The sequence below is a fragment of the Choloepus didactylus genome, chromosome 13 (genome assembly GCF_015220235.1).
Source record: "Choloepus didactylus isolate mChoDid1 chromosome 13, mChoDid1.pri, whole genome shotgun sequence".
Lineage (NCBI taxonomy): Eukaryota > Metazoa > Chordata > Mammalia > Pilosa > Megalonychidae > Choloepus > Choloepus didactylus.
The window spans coordinates 11,383,647-11,411,372 of NC_051319.1; the positions used below are offsets into that span (position 1 = coordinate 11,383,647).

The 27,726-nt window shown below is 39.2% G+C and overlaps 1 protein-coding gene across 1 annotated transcript in view; it reads left to right on the plus strand.

The window, feature by feature from the left end:
• ANKDD1B (ankyrin repeat and death domain containing 1B) overlaps positions 1–27,726 on the plus strand; it is a 98,368-nt gene that overhangs the window by 2,465 nt on the left and 68,177 nt on the right. The window contains exons 2-3 of the mRNA XM_037801473.1: positions 16,238–16,341; positions 18,897–18,995. Coding sequence (XP_037657401.1) covers positions 16,238–16,341; positions 18,897–18,995 — 203 coding nt within the window. The remainder of the gene's footprint in view (positions 1–16,237; positions 16,342–18,896; positions 18,996–27,726) is intronic.

The following is a 27,726-nucleotide window of genomic DNA, read 5'->3' on the forward strand; positions in this document are numbered from 1 at the left end:
CTGCCATGAACTAACTCTGTAGCAGTGATCCAGCCCATCTCTCCAGGCCTTTTACTTCTTCTGCTGTATAAGTGTATTGAATAGAGTAATGCCTGCGGCTCCTTCCAACATGAACACCTTATGTTCTGTGTGGGACAAACAAAACAGGAGATAATTCCAACTACTCTCTTTTATCACTCTGTTTTACTCAGGAATGGTGAGTACTCTGGGACAGTAGTTTTCTGATTTGAGACCCTTTGCCGTTGCCACAGGTTTCTGAGGGCTGAGAAAGTTCCCTATGTGTAAAAACAGAACAAAACAAACAATCCCATGCACTTGTGCTGCTCAAGCTTGTGGAAGATTCTTCTATGCTGAACGCTGTGTTTGCCATAACACCCTACCTAGCTTAGCAATATGCACTGAGCAACACTCAGTAAATATTTGCATAATTGCATTGTTTCTGAATTGCTCTCCAGTCATTTCCTTTGCATGTTTCTTATCATCTAATCCAGAAGTCAACTGTGACAGAGACATAGTTGCCTCCCAAATACCTATTTTTCCCTCCTTCCATCTCAAAAGAACCCCTAAATTTTTTATTGTGAAATATAACCTATATACAGAAAAGTAATAAATTTCAAAATACAGTTTAACAAATAATTATAGAGCAAATTTCAAAATATAGTATGGGTTACAGTTCCACAATTTCAGGTATTTCCTTCTGGCTGTTCTAATCCATTAGAAACTAAAAAGAAATATCTATATAATGATTCAGTAGTCATAATCACTTGTTAAATCCTTAACTTCTCTTTTACAACACCTCCCTCTCATTTGATCATTTTCTCAGTCTTTAGAGATATTTGGGCAATGACCATTCTACCTTCTTCATGTTGAAAAGGTGTGTTGACATTATGGGGTAGTGGAATGCAACTGGTTGATGTTCTGGGAGAGACTGGTACCTCTAAGTTTCAGGGCTTATCAGGCATAGAAATAATTTTGAGGTTTTAAGTTCCCAGAAAATAAACTTAATAAGTAAAACTTTTATAGAGTCTTAGATAGAGCTCTGGGTTTTCTTCAGGGTTTTCAGGAACACTGTTGGTTGGGAGTGGCATACTGTGGCAATTTGCAAAATCTGGCTGAAGCTTGTATAAGGATAACCTCCAGAATGACCTCTCAAATCTACTTGAACTCTCTTAGCCACTGAAACCTTATTTTGTTATCTTTCTTTTGGTCAAGAAAGCATTCTCAATCCCACAATGCCAGGGCCAGGAAGAAACCCTAAAGTTTAGTTGGGCAGAAGGCCACCTGGAAATCTACACTTCTCAGCTCTTCTCTTGTAGCCACTTGCAACTATGTGATTAAATTCTGGTCAAAGGGTTAGAATCAAAGGTTAGTGTGTACAATTTTGCGGAAGTATCATTAAAGAGAAGGTATATTTCCGTCTTTGCTGCTTCCTTCTTCCTGCTGGCTGGCATTCAGCCATGACAGGGGTTCCAACAACCTCCTTGAACCATCAGGTGACTTTGGGAATGAATGTGTGGTGGAGCAACAAGATAGAAGAAACCTGGTCTCAGAAACTATGGAGTGACTTGGACTGACAGCCTCCAGACTTTTTAATTATGAGATAGAAAGAAACTTGTATCTTGTTTGAGCCACTGGTATTGTGAGTTTTCTGTTACTTGTAGTCAAACCTAACTATCTATCCTCTTTCTCCAAGTCAGGGATGGTAGCTTGTTTTGTACTCTCTAACTCCCTAACTCCCTAACTCAGTATGTGCTTAATAAAGTAGTTTCTCTTTGGGCCAAATAGGGATAATGTTATCTGTCACCAACTAATTCCTAGGTATCATCAAGTTAAATACGTGCTGTAAGGGTTTCATGAAAATATGCTTGCATGAGTATCAGTTGTTAATAAGTAGAATTCATGCATCTTGTAGTTTAAATAAGATAAATTATTATTATTTTATGTTTTCAGTATTTCCTGCACATACATTTCCTGTTCCTGCATATTTCCAAAACAATATTTGAGGGTACTTGCAATAAAACACATACCAAAGGCATTTAAATAAAAGTACGAGAGTAATAGGTTATCATTTATTGAACAATTACTATGTAATGGGTGCTGTTCCAATTGCTTTACATGTACTCATTTAATCCTCACACTAACTATTCGAGTCAGGTACTTTAATTCCCATTTTATAGATAAGGAAAATGGGACTCAGAGAAGTTAAGTAACCTGCCCAAAGACACACAGCTAGTAAGTGACAGAACCAGGATCGGAAGGAATCTAGGCAGTCTGCAGGAAGCCCTGAGCAATCTCTTTAGAGAGCAGGCAGCCAGGCAGGCAGCAAGTTGACCCAAGCTAGAAAGGAAAACAACAATACTATGTGGGGGTTTTTTCCCTTGTTCCCTTTCACCTGTGATATTATGGTGGATCATCTTGTTTCTGTACCTTACTGTTCTAGTTTGCTAATGCTGCCATTAAGCAAAATACCAGAAATGGATTGGCTTTTATAAAAGGGGTTTATTTGGTTGCAAAGTTACAGTCTTAAGGCCATAAAGTGTCCAAGGTAAGTCATCAACAATCGGGTACCTTCACTGGAGGATGGCCAATGGTGTCCGGAAAACCTCTGTTAGCTGGGAAGGCACGTGGCTGGTGTCTGCTCCAGAGTTCTGGTTTCAAAATGGCTTTCTCCCAGGATGTTCCTCTCTAGGCTGCAGTTCCTCAAAAATGTCACTCTCAGTTGCTCTTGGGGCATTTTTCCTCTCTTAGCTTCTCCAGAGCAAAAGTCTGCTTTCAAACTGTCTCTCATCTGCAGCTCCTCTTCTCAGCTCCTATGCGTTCTTTGAAGTGTCCCTCTTGGCTGTAGCAAGCTCGCACCTGTCTGAGCTTTTTTAGGGCTCTTGTGAGCTAATCAAGGCCCACACTGAATGGGCGGGCCCATGCCTCCATGGAAATTATCTAATCAGAGTTATCACTTACAATTGGGTGGGTCACATCTCCATGGAAACACTTAATCAAAGAATTACAATCTAATCAACACTAATACGTCTTCCCACACAAGATTGCATCAAAGATAATGGCATTTTGGGGGACATAATACATTCAAACCGGCACACCTACTTACATCATATAATAGGGCTTGAAAAATAACTCTGGGAAATTCTGTGCTGTAGAGTTACCTGGGTTTTGTTATGAAAACTGGTAGAAAAGCAGAGGAGAAGTTGAAATAAGGATGAACACAAAAGGTCAGGTGGATAGATATTGGGAGCCTGAAAAGACCTGTTTCCTGATCACAGCATTTTCTTCTTAATAAGTGCTAAGATGTTATGGGAGAGGGGTGTGATTGAATTTAAACTAAACTTAGCTCCTACATACTAACTCTGACAGGATACCAAAAATAACACATTTTTGCTTGGCGCTGTGTTACCATTTTAGTGAGACGTAGGAAACGATTTTTCTGGTTTCTCAGCTGTGTCTGAGGAGCACTGCATGGCTGAGCCTGCAGCTGTCCCCTGGCCTGGGAGTAAGAGGCAGGTTTGTAAACTGTGTGTTTCCGGGCAGAATCTGGCAACTCAGGTGTGGTGTGTTGGCTCACAGAACAGTTTTTTAAAATTTAGTTGCTAACATTTAAATTTAGGAGAAATCACTCAAGAATCTGGATTTCTGGTTTCTTATTTTTAAAATTATTTGAATTAATTAATTTAATTAATCATTAAAATTATTTTAATTACTACACCTACAATAAGATTGACCTTTTTTGATATTATGAAAATAATTATGAAAGTACTGTTTTATGAATTTTAAAACATGTAGAGATTCATGTACCCACCACCCAAGTCAGAGAACAGAACAGTTCTATCTCCTCAAAACCTTTGCATTACTCCTTTGCAGTCCCACCCTCCCACTCACCCACCCTGTCCCAAGCCTTGGAAACCACTATCGGTTCTCCATCACTGAAGTGCTGTCTTTTCAAGAGTGTCATATAAATGGAGTAAGAGAAAGTGTAACCTTTTGAGAATGACATCTGTCACTCAGCTTATTCCTGAGAGGTATTCCATTTTATGGGTAGATCATAGTTTGTGAATCCATTCACCAGTTGAATATGTTTCCACTCTTTGCAGTTTTTGGCAATTATGAATAGAGCTGCTACAAACATTTGTGTGCAGGTTTTTTTTTTTTTTTTTTTTTTTTTGTTTTTTTTTTAAATCATCATTTTATTGAGATATATTCACATACCACGCAGTCATACAAAACAAATTGTACTTTCGATTGTTTACAGTACCATTACATAGTTGTACATTCATCACCTAAATCAATCCCTGACACCTTCATTAGCACACACACAAAAATAACAAGAATAATAATTAGAGTGAAAAAGAGCAATTGAAGTAAAAAAGAACACTGGGTACCTTTGTCTGTTTGTTTCCTTCCCCTACTTTTCTACACATCCATCCATAAACTAGACAAAGTGGTGTTTGGTCCTTATGGCTTTCCCAATCCCATTGTCACCCCTCATAAGCTACATTTTTATACAACTGTCTTCGAGATTCATGGGTTCTGGGTTGTAGTTTGATAGTTTCAGGTATCCACCACCAGCTACCCCAATTCTTTAGAACCTAAAAAGGGGTGTCTAAAGTGTGCATAAGAGTGCCCACCAGAGTGACCTCTCGGCTCCTTTTGGAATCTCTCTGCCACTGAAGCTTATTTCATTTCCTTTCACATCCCCCTTTTGGTCAAGAAGATGTTCTCCGTCCCACGGTGCCAGGTCTACATTCCTCCCTGGGAGTCATATTCCACGTTGCCAGGGAGATTCACTTCCCTGGGTGTCTGATCCCACGTAGGGGGGAGGGCAGTGATTTCACCTTTCAAGTTGGCTTAGCCAGAGAGAGAGGGCCACATCTGAGCAACAAAGAGGCATTCAGGAGGAGACTCTTAGGCACAAATACAGGGAGGCCTAGCCTCTCCTTTGCAGCAACCGTCTTCCCAAGGGTAAAACTTATGGTAGAGGGCTCAACCCATCAAACCACCAGTCCCCTATGTCTGTGGTCATGTTAGCAACCATGGAGGTGGGGTAGGCGAATACCCCTGCATTCTCCACAGGCTCCTCAAGGGGGCACTACATCTTTTTTTTTTTTTTTTTAACTTTCCCTTCTTTTTTCAAATCACCTGTATGAAAAAAAAAGTTAAAAAGAAAACAAACATACAATAAAAGAGCATTTCAAAGAGACCATAGCAAGGGAGTAAGAAAAAGACAACTAACCTAAGATAACTGCTTAACTTCCAACATGTTCCTACTTTACCCCAAGAAAGTTACATAATATAGCAACATTTCAGTGAACTTGTTCCTACTACAACCATCAGAAATTAACAGACCATAGTCATTTCTGGGCATCCCCAGAACGTTAAATAGCTTATCTGTTCTTCCTGGATTATTGTTCCCCCTTCCTTAATTGCTCTCTACTGCTAGTTCCCCTACATTCTACATTATAAACCATTTGTTTTACATTTTTCAAAGTTCACATTAGTGGTAGCATATAATATTTCTCTTTTTGTGCCTGGCTTATTTCGCTCAGCATTATGTCTTCAAGGTTCATCCATGTTGTCATATGTTTCACCAGATCGTTCCTTCTTACTGCCGCGTAGTATTCCATCGTGTGTATATACCACATTTTATTTATCCACTCATCTGTTGAAGGACATTTGGGTTGTTTCCATCTCTTGGCAATTGTGAATAATGCTGCTATGAACATTGGCGTGCAGATATCTGTTCGTGTCACTGCTTTCCGATCTTCCGGGTATATACCGAGGAGTGCAATCGCTGGATCGAATGGTAGCTCTATATCTAGTTTTCTAAGGAACTGCCAGACTGACTTCCAGAGTGGCTGAACCATTATACAGTCCCACCAACAATGAATAAGAGTTCCAATTTCTCCACATCCCCTCCAGCATTTGTAGTTTCCTGTTTGTTTAATGGCAGCCATTCTAACCGGTGTTAGATGGTATCTCATTGTGGTCTTAATTTGCATCTCTCTAATAGCTAGTGAAGCTGAACATTTTTTCATGTGTTTCTTGGCCATTTGTATTTCCTCTTCAGAGAACTGTCTTTTCATATCTTTTGCCCATTTTATAATTGGGCTGTCTGTACTATTGTCATTGAGTTGTAGGATTTCTTTGTATATGCAAGATATCAGTCTTTTGTCAGATACATGGTTTCCAAAAATTTTTTCCCATTGAGTTGGCTGCCTCTTTACCTTTTTGAGAAATTCCTTTGAGGTGCAGAAACTTCTAAGCTTGAGGAGTTCCCATTTATCTATTTTCTCTTTTGTTGCTTGTGCTTTGGGTGTAAAGTCTAGGAAGTGGCCCCCTAATACAAGGTCTTGAAGATGTTTTCCTACATTATCTTCTAGGAGTTTTATGGTACTTTTTTTTATATTGAGATCTTTGGTCCATTTTGAGTTAATTTTTGTGTAGGGGGTGAGGTAGGGGTCCTCTTTCATTCTTTTGGATATGGATATCCAACTCTCCCAGCCCCATTTGTTGAAAAGACCATTATGGCTCAGTTCGGTGACTTTGGGGGCCTTATCAAAGATCAGTCGGCCATAGATCTGAGGGTCTATCTCTGAATTCTCAATTCGATTCCATTGATCTATATGTCTATCTTTGTGCCAGTACCATGCTGTCTTGGCAACTGTGGCTTTATAATAAGCTTCAAAGTCAGGGAGTGTAAGTCCTCCCACTTCGTTTTTCTTTTTTAGAGTGTCTTTAGCAATTCGAGGCATCTTCCCTTTCCAAATAAATTTGATAACTAGCTTTTCCAAGTCTGCAAAGTAGGTTGTTGGAATTTTGATTGGGATTGCATTGAATCTGTAGATGAGTTTGGGTAGAATTGACATCTTAATGACATTTAGCCTTCCTATCCATGAACATGGAATATTTTTCCATCTTTTAAGGTCCCCTTCTATTTCTTTTAGTAGAGTTATGTAGTTTTCTTTGTATAGGTCTTTTACATCTTTGGTTAAGTTGATTCCTAGGTACTTGATTTTTTTAGTTGCTATTGAAAATGGTATCTTTTTCTTGAGTGTCTCTTCAGTTTGTTCATTTCTAGCATATAGAAACATTACTGACTTATGTGCATTAATCTTGTATCCCGCTACTTTGCTAAATTTGTTTATTAGCTCTAGTAGGTGTATCGTTGATTTCTCAGGGTTTTCTAGATATAAGATCATATCATCTGCAAACAATGACAGTTTTACTTCTTCTTTTCCAATTTGGATGCCTTTTATTTCTTTGTCTTGCCGGATTGCCCTGGCTAGCACTTCCAGCACAATGTTGAATAACAGTGGTGACAGCGGGCATCCTTGTCTTGTTCCTGATCTTAGAGGGAAGGCTTTCAGTCTCTCACCATTGAGTACTATGCTGGCTGTGGGTTTTTCATATATGCTCTTTATCATGTTGAGGAAGTTTCCTTCAATTCCTACCTTTTGAAGTGTTTTTATCAAAAAGGGATGTTGGATTTTGTCAAATGCTTTTTCAGCATCTATTGAGATGATCAATTGATTTTTCCCTTTCGAGTTTTTAATGTGTTGTAATACATTGATTGTTTTTCTGATGTTGAACCATCCTTGCATGCCTGGAATGAACCCCACTTGGTCATGGTGTATGATTTTTTTAATGTGTCTTTGGATTCGATTTGCAAGTATTTTGTTGAGGATTTTTGCATCTATATTCATTAGGGAGATTGGCCGGTAGTTTTCCTTTTTTGTAGCATCTTTGCCTGGTTTTGGTATTAGATTGATGTTAGCTTCATAAAATGAGTTAGGTAGTGTTCCATTTTTTTCAATGTTTTGAAAGAGTTTGAGTAAGATTGGTGTCAGTTCTTTCTGGAAAGTTTGGTAGAATTCCCCTGTGAAGCCATCTGGCCCTGGGCATTTATTTGTGGGAAGATTTTTGATGACTGATTGGATCTCTTTGCTTGTGATGGGTTGGTTGAGGTCTTCTATTTCTTCTCTGGTCAGTCTAGGTTGTTCATATGTTTCCAGGAAATTGTCCATTTCTTCTACATTATCCAGTTTGTTGCCATACAGTTGTTCATAATATCCTCTTATAATTTTTTTAATTTCTTCAGGATCTGCAGTTATGTCACCTTTTTCATTCATTATTTTGTTTATATGGGTCTTCTCTCTTTTTGATTTTGTCAGTCTAGCTAGGGGCTTGTCAATCTTGTTGATCTTCTCAAAGAACCAACTTTTGGTGATATTTATCCTCTCTATTGTTTTTTTGTTCTCTATGTCATTTATTTCTGCTTTAATCCTTGTTATTTCTTTTCTTCTACTTGGTTTAGGATTGGTTTGCTGTTCATTTTCTAGCTTCTTCAGTTGATCCATTAGTTCTTTGATTTTGGCTCTTTCTTCCTTTTTAATATATGCGTTTAGTGCTATAAATTTCCCCCTTAGCACTGCTTTTGCTGCATCCCATAGGTTTTGGTATGTTGTGTTCTCATTGTCATTCGTCTCTATATATTTAGCAATTTCTCTTGCTATTTCTTCTTTAACCCACTGATTGTTTAGGAGTGTGTTGTTTAACCTCCAGGTATTTGTGAATTTTCTAAGTCTCTGATGGTTATTGACTTCTAATTGTATTCCATTGTGGTCAGAGAATGTGCTTTGAATAATTTCAATCTTTTTAAATTTATTGAGGCTTGTTTTATGTCCCAGCATATGATCTATTCTGGAGAAAGTTCCGTGAGCACTAGAAAAGTATGTGTATCCTGGTGATTTGGGATGTAATGTCCTGTAGATGTCTGTTAAATCTAATTCATTTATCAGATTGTTTAGGTTTTCAATTTCCTTATTGGTCTTCTGTCTGGTTGATCTATCTATAGGAGAGAGTGATGTGTTGAAGTCTCCCACAATTATTGTGGAAACATCAATTGCTTCCTTTAGTTTTGCCAATGTTTCTCTCATGTATTTTGTGGCACCTTGATTGGGTGCATAGACATTTACGATTGTTATTTCTTCTTGCTGAATTGCCCCTTTTATTAGTATGTAGTGGCCTTCTTTGTCTCTCAAAACATCCCTGCATTTGAAGTCTATTTTATCTGAGATTAATATTGCTACACCTGCTTTCTTTTGGCTGTAGCTTGCATGAAATATTTTTTTCCATCCTTTCACTTTCAATTTCTTTGTGTCCCTGTGTCTAAGATGAGTCTCTTGTATGCAACATATTGATGGTTCATTTTTTTTGATCCATTCTGCGAATCTATATCTTTTAATTGGGGAGTTTAATCCATTTACATTCAACGTTAAAACCGTGAAGGCATTTCTTGAATCGGCCATCTTATCCTTTGGATTATGTTTGCCATATTTTTCCCTCTCTCTATTAATATCCTTTATTGTACCCATACCGAATCTCTTTAGTACTGAACCTTTCTCCAAGTCTCTCTGTCCTGTCTTTGTTTCTCTGTCTGTAGGGCTCCCTTTAGTATCTCCAGTAGGGCAGGTCTCTTGTTAGCAAATTCTCTCAGCATTTCTTTGTCTGTGAAAAATTTAAGCTCTCCCTCAAATTTGAAGGAGAGCTTTGCTGGATAAAGTATTCTTGGCTGGAAATTCCTCTCTCTCAGAATTTTAAATATATCGTGCCATTGCCTTCTCGCCTCCATGGTGGCTGCTGAGTAGTCACTACTTAGTCTTATGCTGTTTCCTTTGTATGTGGTGAATTGCTTTTCTCTTGCTGCTTTCAGAACTTGCTCCTTCTCTTCTATGTTTGACAGTGTGATCAGTATATGTCTCGGAGTGGGTTTTTTTGGATTTATTCTATTTGGAGTTCGCTGAGCATTTATGATTTGTGTATTTATGTTGTTTAGAAGATTTGGGAAGTTTTCCCCAACAATTTCTTTGAATACTCTTCCTAGACCTTTACCCTTTTCTTCCCCTTCTGGGACAACCAATGAGTCTTATATTCGGACGCTTCATATTATCTATCATATCCCTGAGGTCCATTTCGAGTTTTTCAATTTTTTTCCCCATTCTTTCTTTTATGCTTTCATTTTCCATTCTGTCATCTTCCAGGTCACTGATTCGTTGTTCAACTTCCTCTAGTCTTGTACTATGAGTGTCCAGAATCTTTTTAATTTGGTCAACAGTTTCTTTAATTTCCATAAGATCATCCATTTTTTTATTTAGTCTTGCAATGTCTTCTTTATGCTCTTCTAGGGTCTTCTTGATTTCCTTCATATCCCGTACTAGGGTCTCATTGTTCATCTTTAGTTCTTTGAGTAGCTGCTCTAGGTGTGTCTCTTCTGGTCTTTTGATTTGGGTGCTTGGGCTTGGGTTATCCATATCGTCTGGTTTTTTCATATGCTTTATAATTTTCTGTTGTTTTTGGCCTCGTGGCATTTGCTGTCCTTGATAGGGTTCTTTTAGGGTTTGTAGACCAGTTGAAGTCCTTATCTCTAATTTATCAGATCTACAGCTTCGTGGAGTACACTTTCTCTAACTAACCGGCAGGTGGCGTCCACGAGCCACCTGTTCTCCACAAGCCAGATCTCCCCTGCTTAGCCTTTTTGGTGAGTGGGGGAGTGAGTCTTGTGGGGCCCAATTGGTGTCCCAAGCTTGCGTGTGTAGTTGGTGTTGCCTGCCCTGTATGTGGGGCGTGTTTCTGGGCAGTCGGGGAGGGGGGGTGGCCCTAACAATCAGATCTCCCTGATGATCCTAGAGTTTTAAAGCTACTGCAATAGTCTAATCCTTCAGTTCAGTCCTGCCACAGTTTGTCTCTGCCACTGACCCACAAGTCTTTGGTATTGGCGTATGGCTCCTGAGACTTGCAAGTGGGCCCCTCTTCCTGGCTGTGCACCCCGGGTCCTCTGTTGAGGGATGACTGTGCTATGTCACAGGTGAGTGCCGTCCCCCCAGGGCAGTTCTGGGCTGCTGGGCTGTGTTGGGAGGCTCCCAGTCTGCTCAAATGATGGCTGAATGGGGCTCTGTTAATTCACACTGCTCCCCCTTCCCAGCTCTGGGACATTCAGCTGAGGTTGCAGGGAAGGCTAATGTCCACGCCCAGTTTTGTGGTGTGTGCCTGTTATTTGAAGCACTTCCGTCACACTGGGTTGTCTGGGGCAGCTCTGGGCTATGGGGCTGGCGATGGGCAGGAGTGTTTCCTGTCCACCAGGATGGTGGCTGTGAGCGGACACCCCCCTTTTCTTGGGAAGTTGTGTTGTTTAGTGAATTTTCTCAGCCACTGGATTATTGCCTTTTGTCTCAGAGCTCTCTTATTTCTGCTCTTGACTTGACGTGCCCAAATTTCAATTCTTTGAAGCTTTCTGTATTGAGCTTCTTAGAGTAATTGTTTTAGAAAAAGCAGAAAGGATTAAAAAAAAAAAAAAAAAAAAAAAAAAAAAAAACGGCCCTCCTCAGAGATCTAATGGGTTATTGAAATGCTAATAGACAAAGCAACCAGGGCCATTAAGGAAAGGTGCCCTGGGCAGAGAGATCAGCCTTGCTTCGGGATTTGCATATGCGCCTCAAGGCCTGATCTCCGCCCTTCCCCTTTCTGTGTTCACCAGAACTCCAAAAATCCTCTGGTTTTACTTTGGAGCTTCTCGTGTTGTTTTCCTTCTATGCCCGTCTCCTCTCTGCTGGGCTGGCTGCTCTCAGAGTCTCTGGTGTCTGGCCTCAGTCTATCTATGGTTGGAGTTTGAATCAGTAGAAAGAGTTTCCGATGAGAGCAGCCACTGCAATTCTCCCTTCTCCTTCCTGGAGCTGACAGCCCCTCCTCCCCCGGGACTGAGCCTGGCAGGGAGGGGCGCGGGTCCCCTGGCCGCAAAAACTTACAGATTTCGCTGATCTCAGCAGTTCCACGTTTTCATGAGTGTTGTATGAAGTATGCCCAAAGACAGATTGCTCTGTGGTGTCCAGTCCACGCAGTTCCTGGCTTTTTACCTACTTTCCTGGAGGAGTAACTAAAACATACAGCTCACCAGTCTGCCATCTTGCCCCGCCTCCTGTGTGCAGGTTTTTATGTTAACATAAGCTTTCATTTCTCTAGGGTAGACACTTAGGTGTGGGATTGCTGGATCATATGGTGTATGTGTGACTTTATACGAAACTGCCAAACTGTTTTCCAGAATGGTTACACCATCATCCATTCCCACCAGCAACATATAAGAGTTCCAATGGCACTGCCTGAACTTGATGTTGCCAGTAATTTTTTATTTTAGTCCTTCTGATAGGTGTGTATGACATTTTATCATGATTTTAATTTCCCTAGTGGCCAATGATGTTGAACATCTTTTCATTTGTTTATTTGCCATCTGTATATCCCCTTTGGTTCCTCTTTGGTCTATTCAAGTCTTCTCCTTATTTTAAAAATTGTGTTGTTTGTTTCCTTACTGTTGAATTTTGAGAGTTCTTTATATATTCTGGATACAAATCATTTGTCAGAAATGTGAGTTGTAAATGTATTCTCCCAGTCTGTATCTTGCTTTTTTTATCCTCTTAACAGTGCTTTTCATTGAGCAAAAGTTTTAAATTTTTATGAAGTCCAGCTTATCAATTTTTTTTTTCATTTATGGTTTTGCTTTTGGTGTCATCTGTAAGAACTCTTTGCCTAATACCAGGTTATAAAGTTTTTCTCTGATGTTTTCTTCTAAAAGTTTTATAATTTTGTGTCTTACATTTAAATCTATTATCTATTTTGAGTTAATTTTTATATAAGGTGTGAAGTTTACATTGAGGTTCATATATTTTTCATATGGTTGTCCAGTTGTTCAAATACCATTTGGTGAAATGACTGTCTTTACCCTGGGACATACCAGGGACAAGAACCTGGAAATAGAACCTCCCTCCCATTGGATTAATTCAGTGGGTCAAGAAGCTGGAACCAGGGCTGTGTGGGAACCAGGAGACGGAGTTGAGAGAAGTCCCTCCCAGCTGGCAGAATGTATCAGCTAAAGTGTATGGCAGAGTAGGGAATTTGGTTCTTCACTTCAGCAGTATACTCCCGTGTTCACTTTCTGGACACATGGGGTGATTAAGTGTTTGGGGTTTGGATTCAGGCTGCCTGGGACAATTCTATCATTTATTAACTATGAGACATGAGTAAGTGGTTTAACTTTTCTAAGCCTAAATTTCCTCATTTGAAAGGAAACACAAGGTTTTCATCTCATACACCACCTAGGATGCTCCAGCATTTGGAGATCAATTGGAAGAAGGAGAGTCAGTAAAGGAGACTGGAAAGCAGCAAGTGGTGTCACAGATGCTTATAGAAGAACACATTTCAAAGAAAGTACGGTCCTATGTGTCAGAGTCTGCTGCCAAGAGTTCCATGCAAATGATAGGAAAGTGATGACTGGATTTTGGCAAGATGGAGTAACCTTGACAACAGCAGTTTCAGTGGAGTGGTGGGAAAGATTTCTGATTGGCATGCGTTGAGACAAGAATTGAGGTGAGGAAGTAGAGATAGCAGTTATAGAACAGTTTTAAGAAGTCTGGGGTAAAGAGAGGTGGAGAAGTGGACCGAGAGTTGGAAAGGTGTGTGAGTCCAAGGGAGGGTATTTTACACTAGGAGAATTAGAGCATCCCTGTATATGTTGAGGGAAAGGATCCATGGGAGAGAGATTATACTATCCAGAACAGAGACGGGATACTTTCCAGGAGATTGATATATGAAATACTTGAAAAGATGAGAGGAGATGGGATCCAGAGCCCAAGTGGAGAGGTGGGCCTTGGGTAGACACAGGGATGCTTCGTCCTTGGAAACAGTAATCAAAGCAGAGAGTCTGTGTGTAAGTGTAGGTAGGTTTGTAGACTTAGTAGTGGAAAGTTATGGGCATTCCTATCTAAATGTTTCTAATTTCTCTCTGAGGCAATATTAGAAAATTAGGCTATGGTAGTGGAGGGCAGTCAATTAGGTAAATCAGGATATTTGAGGAGAAAGAAAAAGCATGAAATTTTGAAGAATGAAAGATTAGGGAAATGTAGCAGGATTGCTGGCAATGCTGAGACCCTACTTGAGATTAGTGAGTAAGAATTTAAGTCACCAGTTAGCATATGTAATAGTCAAAAAAGGCTAACTTTTCCTGCAGCACAAATAAGCCCTAAATCTGAGTGACTGAACATAGCAAAGGTCTATTAATTGCTCATACAACAGGTCCGACATGGGTTGGTGAGGTCCTCTGCTCTACCTAGTCCCTCAGACCAAGTGTCAAGAACTGAGATTTTACCCTACTTACAAGATAACAAGTTAGCCTGCTACAGTGCCATAGATGCTGGCAGAAGATATTTCTGGATCAGAGACAATGGGTTTTATTACTCACAACAACAGCAGTAGCCAATGTCAGCATTTGTGTTGGTTCTCCAAGCCCCAGTTCCCACAAAGAGATGTGAAGGTCAAGCGATACTTGCACATGTAGTGGATTGTGTTACAGGAGAAGAACCCTGCACTCAGGGAACACAAATCTTTGGTAAGCATGCATGCCGTTTGCTCTGGAGAAAGACACTATCTCTGTCCTCCAAGCCTGTTCCCCATACGAACATCCTTGAAAAGATAGTCTGGAGCAAAGGCAGTCAATGCTTCTGCTTCTAAGACTTGCAGAAACATGGGAGACACATGGAGAATCATCTCCAAGCACTGAGTTAATGGAGACACCACCATCTTGTGACCCCTCTGTTCAAACACATGGCTTCCAGCGTTGACAGGGCAGGGAAGGGAGACCCACAGGGCGACACAGGAGATTTTCGCTGGCTAAGACCTAAAATGACACACCATTGCTTCTGCTTTCAGTCCACTGGACAGAACTAGCCAATAGCCCCACCTAAAGGCATGGGAGCTGGGATGTGCCCAGGTAAGAAAGGAGAACCGGATATTAATGAAAACTAACAATGTTTACCACAGAATGGTTGTATGTTTTTCTCCAGCACTGTTTAGCTGGCCAGGTGCAGGAATAAAGCAGGTGGAAGTTGGGTTTAATCTCAGGATTAGGATTCTGAACAACTAGTCTGATAGGGGAGAAGAATGGCCAGGGAGGTAAGGTCATTTGTATGAAATTTATTTCAAGGATGGACCATGTAAACCAAGCTGAGTAAGGAGGGAAGTAAGGGCATAAGGGATGAATAATACGGAAAAGAAATGGTGAAAACATTGGATTGGAGCACTTGAGGTTGCAGAATTTCTGGACTGGGAGAATAGGGCAGGTGAGCTGAGGGGATGGGAATTGTGGTAAAAGAATGAAATTCTTCAAGTGAAGATTTCAGAGGTAGTGCAGTTTGGGGAGATGATTAGATCGAGAGTATGACTGAAATTGGGTGGCTGAGGTTAGGCTGGGGGAAAGAAAGAAGTGAAGACTGGAGCTAAAACAGTCAAGGAACTGAGAAGCCAAGGTGTTGGATTAATCATCTCTGAGGATGTTGAAGTCACCTAGAAGGGTAACAAAGGGAAGTTCCCTGTTGGGACTTGGCAGCATTCTGAAGGGCCTTTTGCAGAAACTTGAAAAACTCCTCAGCAATACTTCTCCAAAACCTCTTTTAGGGCTCTTTCTTTTTGGAGATGGTCTACTGCTGATTTCACTTAGTTTCAATTCTGACTTTATTGCCTTGAGAGTCCTATAGCTCTCCTACAATATAAACAAACTCAATAAACTCTAGTATCTTCTCTATGCTAGTTAATAAAATCTATCGTCTGAGTTTATATAATTGTGTAATATGTAATTTATACAGTAGGTATGAATCTACTTTTATCTTCTTTGATATAAATGAGACTAAAGCATGGTCATCCTTTTTAGTCTTTGGGTTTGTTTTTATGACATGCAGTGTTTTAAGGTTTTGTTCCTACAGGCCTGGCACATCTGCACAGGGTTCTGCAGACAATGATTTTATCCCTGTAAGCTTATATTTGGGATCCTCCCTTTCTAATCTTGTACAAACTTTTTATAAACAACATCCTCTGGGATGTCCATGGCAGCCCTCTGACTTCCTAGAGCCAGATATTACATAGCTGACTTCAGGGTGGTCCCTGTGAATAATGTTTTGTTTGGGACCAGAAACATTTATAAGGGTCTGAAAATATTTGCAGTGCTAGGAGAAAGTGGAATCTTAATACCACAGCTTTATAAAATATTGATGCAAAGTTCCCATGTCCTGAATTGCAGAATGTGAAAGGCTCAAGACTTTCACATTTTTAAAGTTTTAAGGTTTGCCACATGAGATTGGCTTTCTCTTTGGCACCGTTAAAATTCCTTCAGTCATGCTTGCTTGCTTTCTTTCAGTACTGCCAAATGAGAGAAGCTTTCAGAATGCTGCTAAAAGCAATAACTTGGATCTCATGGAGAAGCTATTTGAAAAGAAAGTTAACATTAATGCTGTGAACAATGTAAGTAGAAGTCAATATATTACAAGTGACTACTTCCAGTGGTGGCTGAGGTTTATATAGATCAAGTAAAATAACAGTATAACATAAAATTGTGCTGGTTAAGGTGAGGGAGCTCTCTGTTTTTGGTAGTTCCAGGGTGTTTAAGAAAAGGTAGAATCAAGCAATGGAATAGGCACAAAAGTGTCTCAACTTATTTTGTCACAGGAGAAGTGCATAGGGTCGTTATACAACTTTGTGCAAAGTCTGTGGGTGACAAAAGCTGTCAAGTTAGGGGCCTGAACTTAGGCCTGCATCGTAGCTTGCAGATCACCTGGGCCTCACCATTCTGGAAGGGCAGAGCATATTTTATTACATGGTTTGGATTGTTTTCTCTCCAAGGATGCCCTTTGTAGTTGGGTTCTTCCAAATTTGAAATCCAAAGGAAAAATATGAATTTTTATTTTAGTGCTTTTGAAATACAGTGCATCTGCATGTTGGGCTGTTGGGCCTTGTCTGAAACCTGCCTCTTAACTGCTTGTTCTTCAAGTGCCTGGTTTATGAGGGAGGAGTCCACTGCCAAAAATATGGATTTCCTACTGCTTGGTTTTGTGGGGATTTCCTCAGAACCACTCAAGTCAGGGTTTATCGAAGTGAACAATTGGGGTTGGGTCTATTGCTTAGGACAGTTTGTGAAGTGGTTCAAGGTGGGAGCAGCAGAGGTGGATTTACTGTGATTCTAGGCGAAGCATACACTTCAGGGCCCCTTACTTGTACAGTTCCCTTCTAAGGCACTGGGGTGGGGATGGGGAGACTTCAGCGACGTATTCCCACGGTCACACAATTTTGTAAAATTTGCAAAATTAAGAAATTTTAACTGCATTCGGTTAAGCCTACTGACACTGACTTTAGAGAAGCTTCCCAAAATTCTCTAAACTTCCATTTGCAGAAAACCTAGTTCTGACCCAGGCAGTAGGGGTCATAGAAACTGAAGTTGCAGAGTCTAAAACCCATGAATCATTTGCAGTGGAAGAATGCTTTGGACTTGTGCTTGTGTGTAAGGGAGGTTATATGTTTATTTATGTGTGTATATGTGGGAATTTTTGTGTATATTCATATAATATGTTTTATGGGTATAGTATTCCTGTTCCATAGACATCCTAAGTGGAATAAAAACAAAATTTTGCTGCCTAACAATTTTAGGGCTTCCCTGTCTCCCCAAAAAAAGGAAGGGAGGGAGGAAAAGAAAGAAAAGCATATTGAAGGATAATTTCTACATAGTTCCAAAAACTATAGGTTTTAAAAAATATGGGAATACATCTCTTAAGATTATTATGTGCATAGGAGATTAATTATTGAATAAAATAAGTGAAGCCATAATCATTTTTCCAAATATCAGATGTAGATTCCCAAATATACTTTGAAACAATTAAAAATTTTTTCAATACAATTTTCTGATATTTTAAATCATATTTTTATATCAAAGTACTTGGAGGGAGTGCAATCTAGGATACTTTAAATTACAGTAAGCATAGCAAGTTATTATAAACTTCTGATGAATCATATTATGCTTTCTAATGACATTTGCTTTAGTCTTGTTTACAGCAAATTGTTGACATGGCTACTTGCAAAGTGTTTTAAAATCTGTAATGATAGAGATGAGAACAATGCAAGTGATTTCATTGAATTATCTTGGATGCTATTTTGGTTTGCATCCTTATTCACAAAGAAAGTTAATAGGGGAGCTTATAAGTCCAGATTTGACAAATACTAGAGGAAAGCTCTGGATTGCAATGTAAAAATAACTCATGTTTTGTCAAACTTAGTTTATCACTGGTTTAGGACATCAAATGTTTAAACCGTTCTCATATTTTTGTAATAAATTATTTATGTGAAACAAAGAATAGTAAATCCATGCCCTGGTATCTTCTTTGGGAGCAAAAACAGTGTCTAGAATATGGGAAATATGACACGTGTATTACTTACAAACAAAACACATCAGACTATCTTTGGAGAGCCCAGGAGCACCATGTTGGCTTTCCTTCGAAGCAAAAGATGCAGCTTCATAGCTTTCTTTCTTTCTTTCTTTGTTTCTTTTTCCTTCAGAAGCAATTTATTTGTTTGTTTCAGTAATATTTATGGTCCAGAAAATTACAGAAGAAAGATCATGAATGGATTGAACCTCTAGAAAAACTATTATGCATTATCAATACATTTCTAGGAAGAAAATTTACCACTGTTAATGATTGCATGTGGGGAAAATACTGCTTTTACTCTCTAAATGAAATCTGTTACATTGCTACAATGACAGGTTATGGAGTGGGTTTCATCTTGAGGTATATTTCCCATTAAATTGCCAAATTCTTGGATGTCATCTGGTAATCGATGAAGGCAGGATTCTGCTGGACACGATTCTCACTTCTTTCAAAGCTACATGCAACGAGTAGAGCTAAATAAACAAAATATAAACAGCTGATAGAAAATTATGGCCTTTCAAGAAATAGAATAATAAAAATGATAAGTAAGGATCAGATGAGTTGCCAAGTTTATCATACAAAACACAAATTATGTTTCCTCAGCTGAACCGCACAGCCTTGCATTTTGCAGTGGGGAGAAATCATCTATCTGCGGTGGATTTCTTGCTTTGTCACAAGGCCAGGGTGGATGTTGCTGATAAGGTAAGCTCATCTTCATTTGGTAGAATTGGTTGGAGCAGAACCAATATAAGTCTTACAACTATGAAGGGAAACTCTAGTCACTTCTGAATATTACAAAATCTTTCTATTGGCAGTTTTCATTATGGAAAGGTCTATTTAGAAAACATGCTTATTATATTTTCTTTGTATTTGGTAAATAAATTATTTACCCATTAACCATAGTAATTGGGCTTCACTTATTTTCCCATATTGACCTTATGGCTAATAGCATGCATTTGTAAGATGGTTGTCCAGACTATCACCTGTAACATGGAAAGCAGAAGCTAACTGGCACTGGGGACATTAAATCTTGTCTTTGCCCCCTGAATTCAACCTTGTGATACCCAATTTGCAGATGAAGAGACTGAGACACAGAGAAGTTTAATATCTTGCCCAAGAAATTTTATCTAAGTAGGGATAGAGCCAGGATTTGAACCTAATATGTCTAATTCCAGAGACACTGCTGGTAACCACAAATCAGCGCAACGATTTGTCTGTCTAGAGATCAAAACCTATCCTGAGGATTTTCCACCTACTTTTTCCACCTTCATTTAATACTTTACCATGGTAAAAGGAAACCACTTGGGCTAGGGAACCCCTGTATCATGCTTACCATGTCCAGCTGCAGAAGATGGTAGCCTTGGTCTAAAACTCTTGGTTCTTTTTTTTTTTTAATTCATTTTTATTGAGATATATTCACATACCATGCAGTCATACAAAACAAAGTGTACATTCAGTTGTTTACAGTACCATTATATAGTTGTGCATTCATCACCAAAATTAATTTTTGACATTTTCATTGCCACACACACAAAAATAATAAGAGTAAAAATTAAAGTGAAAAAGAACAATTAAAATAAAAAAGAACACTGGGTGCCTTTTTTTTTTTCTTCCCACATTTTTCTACTCATCCATCCCTAAACTAGACAAAGGGGAGTGTGGTCCATATGGCTTTCCCAATCACAGTCACCCCTCATAAGCTACATTTTTATATCATTATCTTCAAGATTCATGGGTTCTGGGTTGTAGTTTGATAGTTTCAGATATTTACTGCTAGCTATTCCAATTCATTAGAACCTAAAAAGGGTTGTCTATATTGTGCATACGAGTGCCCACTAGAGTGACCTCTTGGCTCCTTTTGGAATCTCTCTGCCACTGAAGCTTATTTCATTTCCTTTCACATCCCCTTTTTGGTCAAGAAGATGTTCTCCATCCGATGATGCTGGGTCTAGATTCCTCCTCGGGAGTCATTTTCCACATTGCCAGGGAGATTCACTCCCTTAGGTGTCAGATCCCACGTAATGGGGAGGGCAGTGATTTCACCTGTCAGGTTGGCTTAGCTAGAGAGAGAGGGCTGCATCTGAGCAACAAAGAGGCATTTGGGAGGAGGCTCTTAAGCACAGTTATAGGGAGGCCTAGCCTCTCCTTTGCAGCAACAGTCTTCCTAAAGGCAAGTCCTGTGGTAGAGGGCTCAGCCCATCAAACCACCAGTCCCCTATGTCTGTGAGCACATCAGCAACCATCCAGGTGGGAAGCCCAACACCCCTGCATTCTCCATCATCTCCTCAAAGGGGCTCTGCATATATTTTTTTTTCACTTTTTTTAGAATTAACTCTTTTTTTAAAAAATCAACTATTTAAAAAAAAATTTTAAAAAAAACAAAAAAAATAAAAAAAAAAACATTTCAAACAAACCATAACTAGGGAGTAAGAAAAAGACAACTAACCTAAGATAGCTTCTTTACTTCCAACATGTTTCTACTCTACCCCAAGAAAATAACCTAATATAGCAACAATTCTGTGAACTTGTTCCTACCATACCCATCAGAAATTAACAGACCATAGTCATTCCTGGGCATTCCCAGAATGTTAAATTTACCCACGATAGCTTATCTGTTCTTATTGGGTTATTATTCCCCCTTCCTTAATTGTTCTCTATCGCTAGTTCCCCTACATTCTACATTATAAACCATTTGTTTTACATTTTTCAATGTTCACATTAGTGGTAGCATATAATATTTCTCTTTTTGTGACTGGCTTATTTTGCTCAGCATTATGTCTTCAAGTTTCATCCACGTTGTCATATGTTTCATGACATCGTTCCTTCTTAGAGCTGCGTAGTATTCCATCGTGTGTATATACCACATTTTATTTATCCACTCATCTGTTAAAGGACATTTCGGTTGTTTCCATCTCTTGGCAATTGTGAATAATGCTGCTCTGAACATTGGCATGCAGATATCTATTCGTGTCACTGCTTTCAGATCTTCCGGGTATATACCGAGAAGTGCAATCCCTGGATCAAAGGGTAACTCTATATCTAGTTTTCTAAGGAACTGCCAGACTGACTTCCAGAGTGGCTGAACCATTATACAGTCCCACCAACAATGGATAAGATTGGATAATTTCTCTACATCCTCTCTAGCATTTGTAGTTTCCTGTTTGTTTAATGGCAGCCATTCTAATCGGTGTGAGATGGTATCTCATTGTGGTCTTAATTTGCATCTCTCTAATAGCTAGTGAAGCTGAACATTTTTTCATGTGTTTCTTGGCCATTTGTATTTCCTCTTCAGAGAACTGTCTTTTCATATCTTTTGCCCATTTTATAGTTGGGCTGTCTGTAGTACTGTCATTGAGTTGTAGGATTTCTTTGTATATGCAAGATATCATCAGTCTTTTGTCAGATACATGGTTTCCGAAAATTTTTTCCCATTGAGTTGGCTGCCTCTTCACCTTTTTGACAAATTCCTTTGGAGGTACAGGAACTTGTAAGCTTGAGGAGTTCCCATTTATCTATTTTTTCTTTTGTTGCTTGTGCTTTGGGTTTAAAGTCTAGGAAGTGGCCACCTAATTCAAGATCTTGAAGATGCTTCCCTACATTATCTTCTAGGAGTTTTATGGTACTATCTTTTATATTGAGATCTTTGATCCACTTTGAGTTAATTTTGTGTAGGGTGTGAGGTAGGGGCCCTCTTTCATTCTTTTGGATATGGATATCCAACTCTCCCAGCTCCATTTGTTGAAAATACTGTTATGTCCCAGTTCAGTGGCTTTCGGGGCCTTATCAAAGATCAGTAGGCTGTAGATCTGGGGTCTATCTCTGAATTCTCAATTCAATTCCATTGATCAATATGTCTGCCTTTGTGTCAGTACCATGCTTTTTTGGCAACTGTGGCTTTATAATAAGCTTCAAAGTCAGGGTGTGTAAGTCCTCCCACTTCGTTTTTCTTGTTTAGAGTGTTGTAGCAATTCGAGGCATTTTCCCTTTCCAAATAAATTTGATAACTAGCTTTTCCAAGTCTGCAAAGTAGGCTGTTGGAATTTTGATTGGGATTGCATTGAATGTGTAGATGAGTCTGGGAAGAATTGACATCTTAATGACATTTAGCCTTCCTATCCATGAACATGGAATATTTTTCCATCTTTTAAGGTCCCTTTCTATTTCTTTTAGTAGAGTTACGTAGTTTTCTTTGTATCGCTCTTTTACATCTTTGGTTAAATTTATTCCTAGGTACTTGATTTCTTTAGTTGCTGTTGAAAATGGTATCTTTTTCTTGAGTGTCTCTTCACTTTGTTCATTTCTAGCATATAGAAACATTACTGACTTATGTGCATTAATATTGTATCTTGCTACTTTGCTAAATTTTTTTATTAGCTCTAGTAGCTGCATTGTTGATTTCTCAGAGTTTTCCAGATATAAGATCATATCATCTACAAACAATGACAGTTACTTCTTCCTTTCCAATTTGGATGCCTTTTATTTCTTTGTCTTGCTGGATTGCCCTGGCTAGCACTTCTAGCACAATGTTGAATAACAGTGGTGACAGCAGACATCCTTGTCTCATTCCTGATCTTAGACGGAAGGCTTTCTGTCTGTCACCATTGAGTACTATGCTGGCTGTGGGGTTTTCATATATGCTCTTTATCATATTGAGGAAATTTCCTTCAATTCCTACCTTTTGAAGTCTTTTTATCAAAAAGGAAGGGGTGTTGGATTTTGTCAAATGCTTTTTTCAGCATCTATTGAGATGATCGTTTGACTTTTCCCTTTTGATTTGTTAATGTGTTGTAATACATTGATTGATTTTCTTATGTTGAACCATCCTTGCATGCCTGGGTTGAACCCCACTTGGTCATGGTGTATGATTTTTTTAATGTGTCTTTGGATTCGATTTGCAAGTATTCTGTTGAGAATTTTTGCATCTGTATTCATTAGGAAGATAGGCCTGTAGTTTTCCTTTTTTGTAGCATCTTTGCCTGGTTTTGGTATTAGGTTGATGTTAGCTTCATAAAATGTGTTAAGTAGTGTTCCATTTTCTTCAATGTTTGAAAGAGTTTAAGTAAGATTGGTGTCACTTCTTTTTGGAAAGTTTGGTAGAATTCCCCTGTGAAGCCTGGGCATTTATTTGTGGGAAGCTTTTTGATGATTGATTGGATCTCTTTGCTTGTGATTGGTTGGTTGAGGTCTTCTATTTCTTCTCTGGTCAGTCTAGGTTGTTCACATGTTTCCAGGACATTGCTCATTTCGTCTACATTATCCAGTTTGTTGGCATACAGTTGTTCATAGCATCCTCTTATAACTTTTTTGAATTTCTTCAGGATCCGCAGTAATGTCACCTTTCCCATTCATTATTTTGTTTTTTTGGGTCTTCTCTCTTTTTGATTTTGTCAGTCTAGCTAGGGGCTTGTCAATCTTGTTCTTCTCAAAGAAACAACTTTTGGTGTTGTTTATTCACTCTGTTGTTTTTGTTGTTGTTGTTGTTCTCTATATCATTTAATTCTGCTTTAATCCTTGTTATTCTTTTCTTCTACTTGGTTTAGTATTGGTTTCCTGTTCATTTTCTGGCTTCTTCAGTTGATCCATTAGTTCTTTGATTTTAGCTCTTTCTTCCTTTTTAATGTATGTGTTTAGTGCTATAAATTTCCCCCTCAGTACCGCTTTTGCTGCATCCCATAGGTTTTGGTATGTTGTGTTCTCATTTTCATTTGTTTCTATATATTTAGCAATTTCTTTTGCTGTTTCTTCTTTCAACCACTGATTTTTTAAGGAGCATGTTGTTTAACCTCCAGGTATTTGTGAATTTTCTAAGTCTCTGATGGTTATTGACTTCTAATTGTATTCCATTGTGGTCAGAGAATGTGCTTTGAATAATTTCAATTTTTTTAATTTATTGAGGCTTGTTTTATGTCTCAGCATATGGTCTATTCTGGAGAAAGTTCCATGATCACTAGAGAAGAATGTGTATCCTGGTGATTTGGGATGTAATGTTCTATATATGTCTGTTAAATCCAATTCGTTTATCAGATTGTTTAGGTTTTCAATTTCCTTGTTGGTCTTCTGTCTGGTTGCTCTATCTATAGGAGACAGTGATCTGTTGAAGTCTCCCACAATTATTGTGGAAATATCCATTGCTTCCTTTAGTTTTACCAGTGTTTGTCTCATGTATTTTGTGGCACCATGATTGGGTGCATAAACAATTATGATTGCTATTTCTTCTTGTTGTATTGCCCCTTTTATTAGTATGTAATGGCCTTCTTTGGCTCTTATCACATCCTTGCATTTAAAGTCTATTTTATCTGAGATTAATATTGCTACTCCTGTTTTCTTTTGGCTGTAGGTTGAATGAAATATTTTTCCCATCCTTTCACTTTCAATTTCTTTGTGTTCCTGTGTCTAAGATGAGTCTCTTGTATGCAACATACCGATGGTTCATTTTTTTTTTTATCCATTCTGCCAATCTGTATCTTTTGATTGGGGAGTTTAATTCATTTACCTTCAATGCTATTACTATGAAGGCATTTCTTGAATCAGCCATCTTATCCTTTGGTTTATGTTTGTCAGATATATTTTTTGCCTCTCTCTCTTAATGTCCTTTAATGTACCCATGCTGAATCTTTTTAGTACTGAACCTTTCTCCACCTCTTTCTCTCCTTTCTTTGTTTCTCTATCAGTAGGGCTCCCTTTGGTATCTCAAGTAGGGCAGGTCTCTTGTTAGCAAATTCTCTCAGCATTTGTTTGTCTGTGAAAAATTTTAAGCCCTTCCTTAAATTTGAAGGAGAACTTTGCTGGATAAAGTATTCTTGGTTGGAAATTTTTCTCTCTCAGAATTTTAAATATGTCATGCCGCTGCCTTCTCACCTCCATGGTGGCTGCTGAATAGTCACTACTTGGTCTTATGCTGTTTCCTTTGTATGTGGTGAATTGGTTTTCTCTTGCTTCTTTCAGAACTTGCTCCTTCTCTTCAGTATTTGACAGTCTGATCAGAATATGTCTTGGAGTGGGTTTATTTGGATTTATTCTATTTGGAGTTTTCTGGGCATTTATGATTTGTGTATTTATGATGTTGAGAAGATTTGGGAAGTTTTCCCCAACAATTTCTTTGAATACTCTTTGTAGACCTTTACCCTTCTCTTTCCCTTCTGGGACACCAATGAGTCTTATATTTGGGCATTTTATATTATTTATCATATCTTTGAGGTCCATTTCAATTTTTTTCCCCATTCTTTCTTTTGTTCTTTCATTTTCCGTTCTGTCGTCCTCCAGGTCACTGATTCACTGTTCAGCTTCCTCTAGTCTTGTACTATGAGTATCCAGAATCTTTTTAATTTGGTCAACAGTTTCTTTTATTTCCATATGATCGTGTAGTTTTTTGTTTACTCTTGCAATTTCTTCTTTATGTTCTTCTAGGGTCTTCTTCATGTCCTTTATATCCTGTGCCTTGCTATTCTTCATGTCCTTTATATCTTGTGCCATGCTCTTGTTGTTCATCTTTAGTTTTTTGATTAATTGCTCCAAGTACTGTGTCTCCTCTGATGTTTTGATCTGGGTGTTTGGGCTTGGGTGATCCATATTGTCTGGTTTTTTCATATGCTTTAAAATTTTCTGTTGTTTTTGGCCTTTTGGCATTTGCTTAACTTGGCATTTGCTTAACCTATCAAGTTAACCAGTCTAGGATGTGTAGACTGGTTCAAACCCTTATCTCTAATTTGTCAGATCTACAATTTCTTGGAGTACACTTTCTGTAATTAACCAGCAGGTGGCATCCATGAGCAACCTATTCCCCTCAAGCCAGTTCTTCCCAACTTTGTCTTTGTGGTGAGTGGTGCTGTGAGTCTTGTGGGGTCCAGTTGGTGCACCAAGCTTGTGTGTGTAGTTGGTGTTACCCATCCTGCATATGGGGCGTGTGTCTGAGTGGTTAGGGAGCAGGGGCAGCTTTAATAATCAAATCTCCCAGGTGTTCCTGGAGATTTAAAGCTGTTGCAATAGTCTAATCCTTCAGTTCACTCTTGCCACAGTTTGTCTCTGCCACTGACCCACAAGTCCTTGGTATTGGCGTATGGTCCCTGGGACTTGCGAGTGGGTCCCTCTTCCAAGCTGTGCATTCACAGGTCCTCTGCTGAGGGACAACTGTGCTATGTCACAGGTGAGCACCATCCCCTAAGGGAGGTTCTTGACTGCAGGGCTGCATAGGGGCATTCCCAGTCTGCGGAAAAGATGGCTGAATGGGGCGTGTTAATTTCCCCCTTTTCCCACAGCTCCACCTTCCCAGATCTGGGACAATTAGCTGAGGGTGCAGGAAAGGCCATTGTCCATGCCCAATATTGTAGTGTGTGTGTGTGTTGTTGGAAACACTTCCCATCACAATGGGCTATTTGGGGCAGCTCTGAGCTGTGGCGCTGGCACTGGGCAGGAGCATTCCCAGCCCACTGGGAAGATGGCTTTAAGGGGACGCCCCCATTTTCTTAGGAAGTTGTGATGTTTAGCGAATTTTCTCAGCCACTGGGCTAACTGCTCTGTGTCTCAGAGCTCTCTTAGCTCTGCTCTTGTCTGGGCCCAAATTGCAAGTCTTTGAGGCTTTCTGTAATGGGCTTCTTAGAGTAATTGTTTTAGAAAAAGAGAAAAAGATTAAGAAAAAAAAAGGGCCCTCCTTGCAGATCTAATAGGCTATTGAAATGCTAAGAGACAAGGAGATTAGGGCCATGAAGGGAGAATCAAAAAAGCAGAGAAACCGGCTCTTCAGACAAGGAAACTCACCCTCTGGATTTGTGTATGAGCCTGAATCTGTTTGAGCCCTGCCCTTCTCCGTTCTGTGTTCACCAGAACTCCAAAAAGTCTCTGTTTTTATTTTTTATTTATTTATTTATTTATTTATTTATTTATTTATTTATTTATTTATTTTTGCTGTTTTTGCTAGCCCTATCTCCTCTCTGCTGGGCTGACTGCTCCCGGATTCTCTGGTATCTGGTCTCAGTCTATTTATGTTTGGAGTTTGGATCAGCAGCCTGAGTTTTCAATAAGAGCCTCAAATGCATTTCTCCCTCCTTGTTCCCAACACCAACAGCCCCTCCTCCCATGGGACTGAGCCTGGCAGAGAGGGGCACAGGTTCCCTGGCTGTGAGAACTTACAGATTTCACTGATCTCAGCTGTTCCATGTGTTCATGAGTGTTGTATGAAGTATGCCCAAAGTCAAATTGCTCTCCAGTGTCAGGTCCACACATTTCTTGGCTTTCTACCTACTGCCCTGGAGGAGAAACTAAAACCTACACCTCACCACTCCACCATCTTGCCCCCAAGCTGTGGCTTTCAAACTCTTGGTTCATAATGCAGTGGATTATCGTTCTTAAAGTTAAATTAGTCAGAAGATTCCCACAGAGAATCTTTATACTTTCTCTCTGGACTGTGACTTCCTGAAGGGTAAGGTTCAGTCTTGCT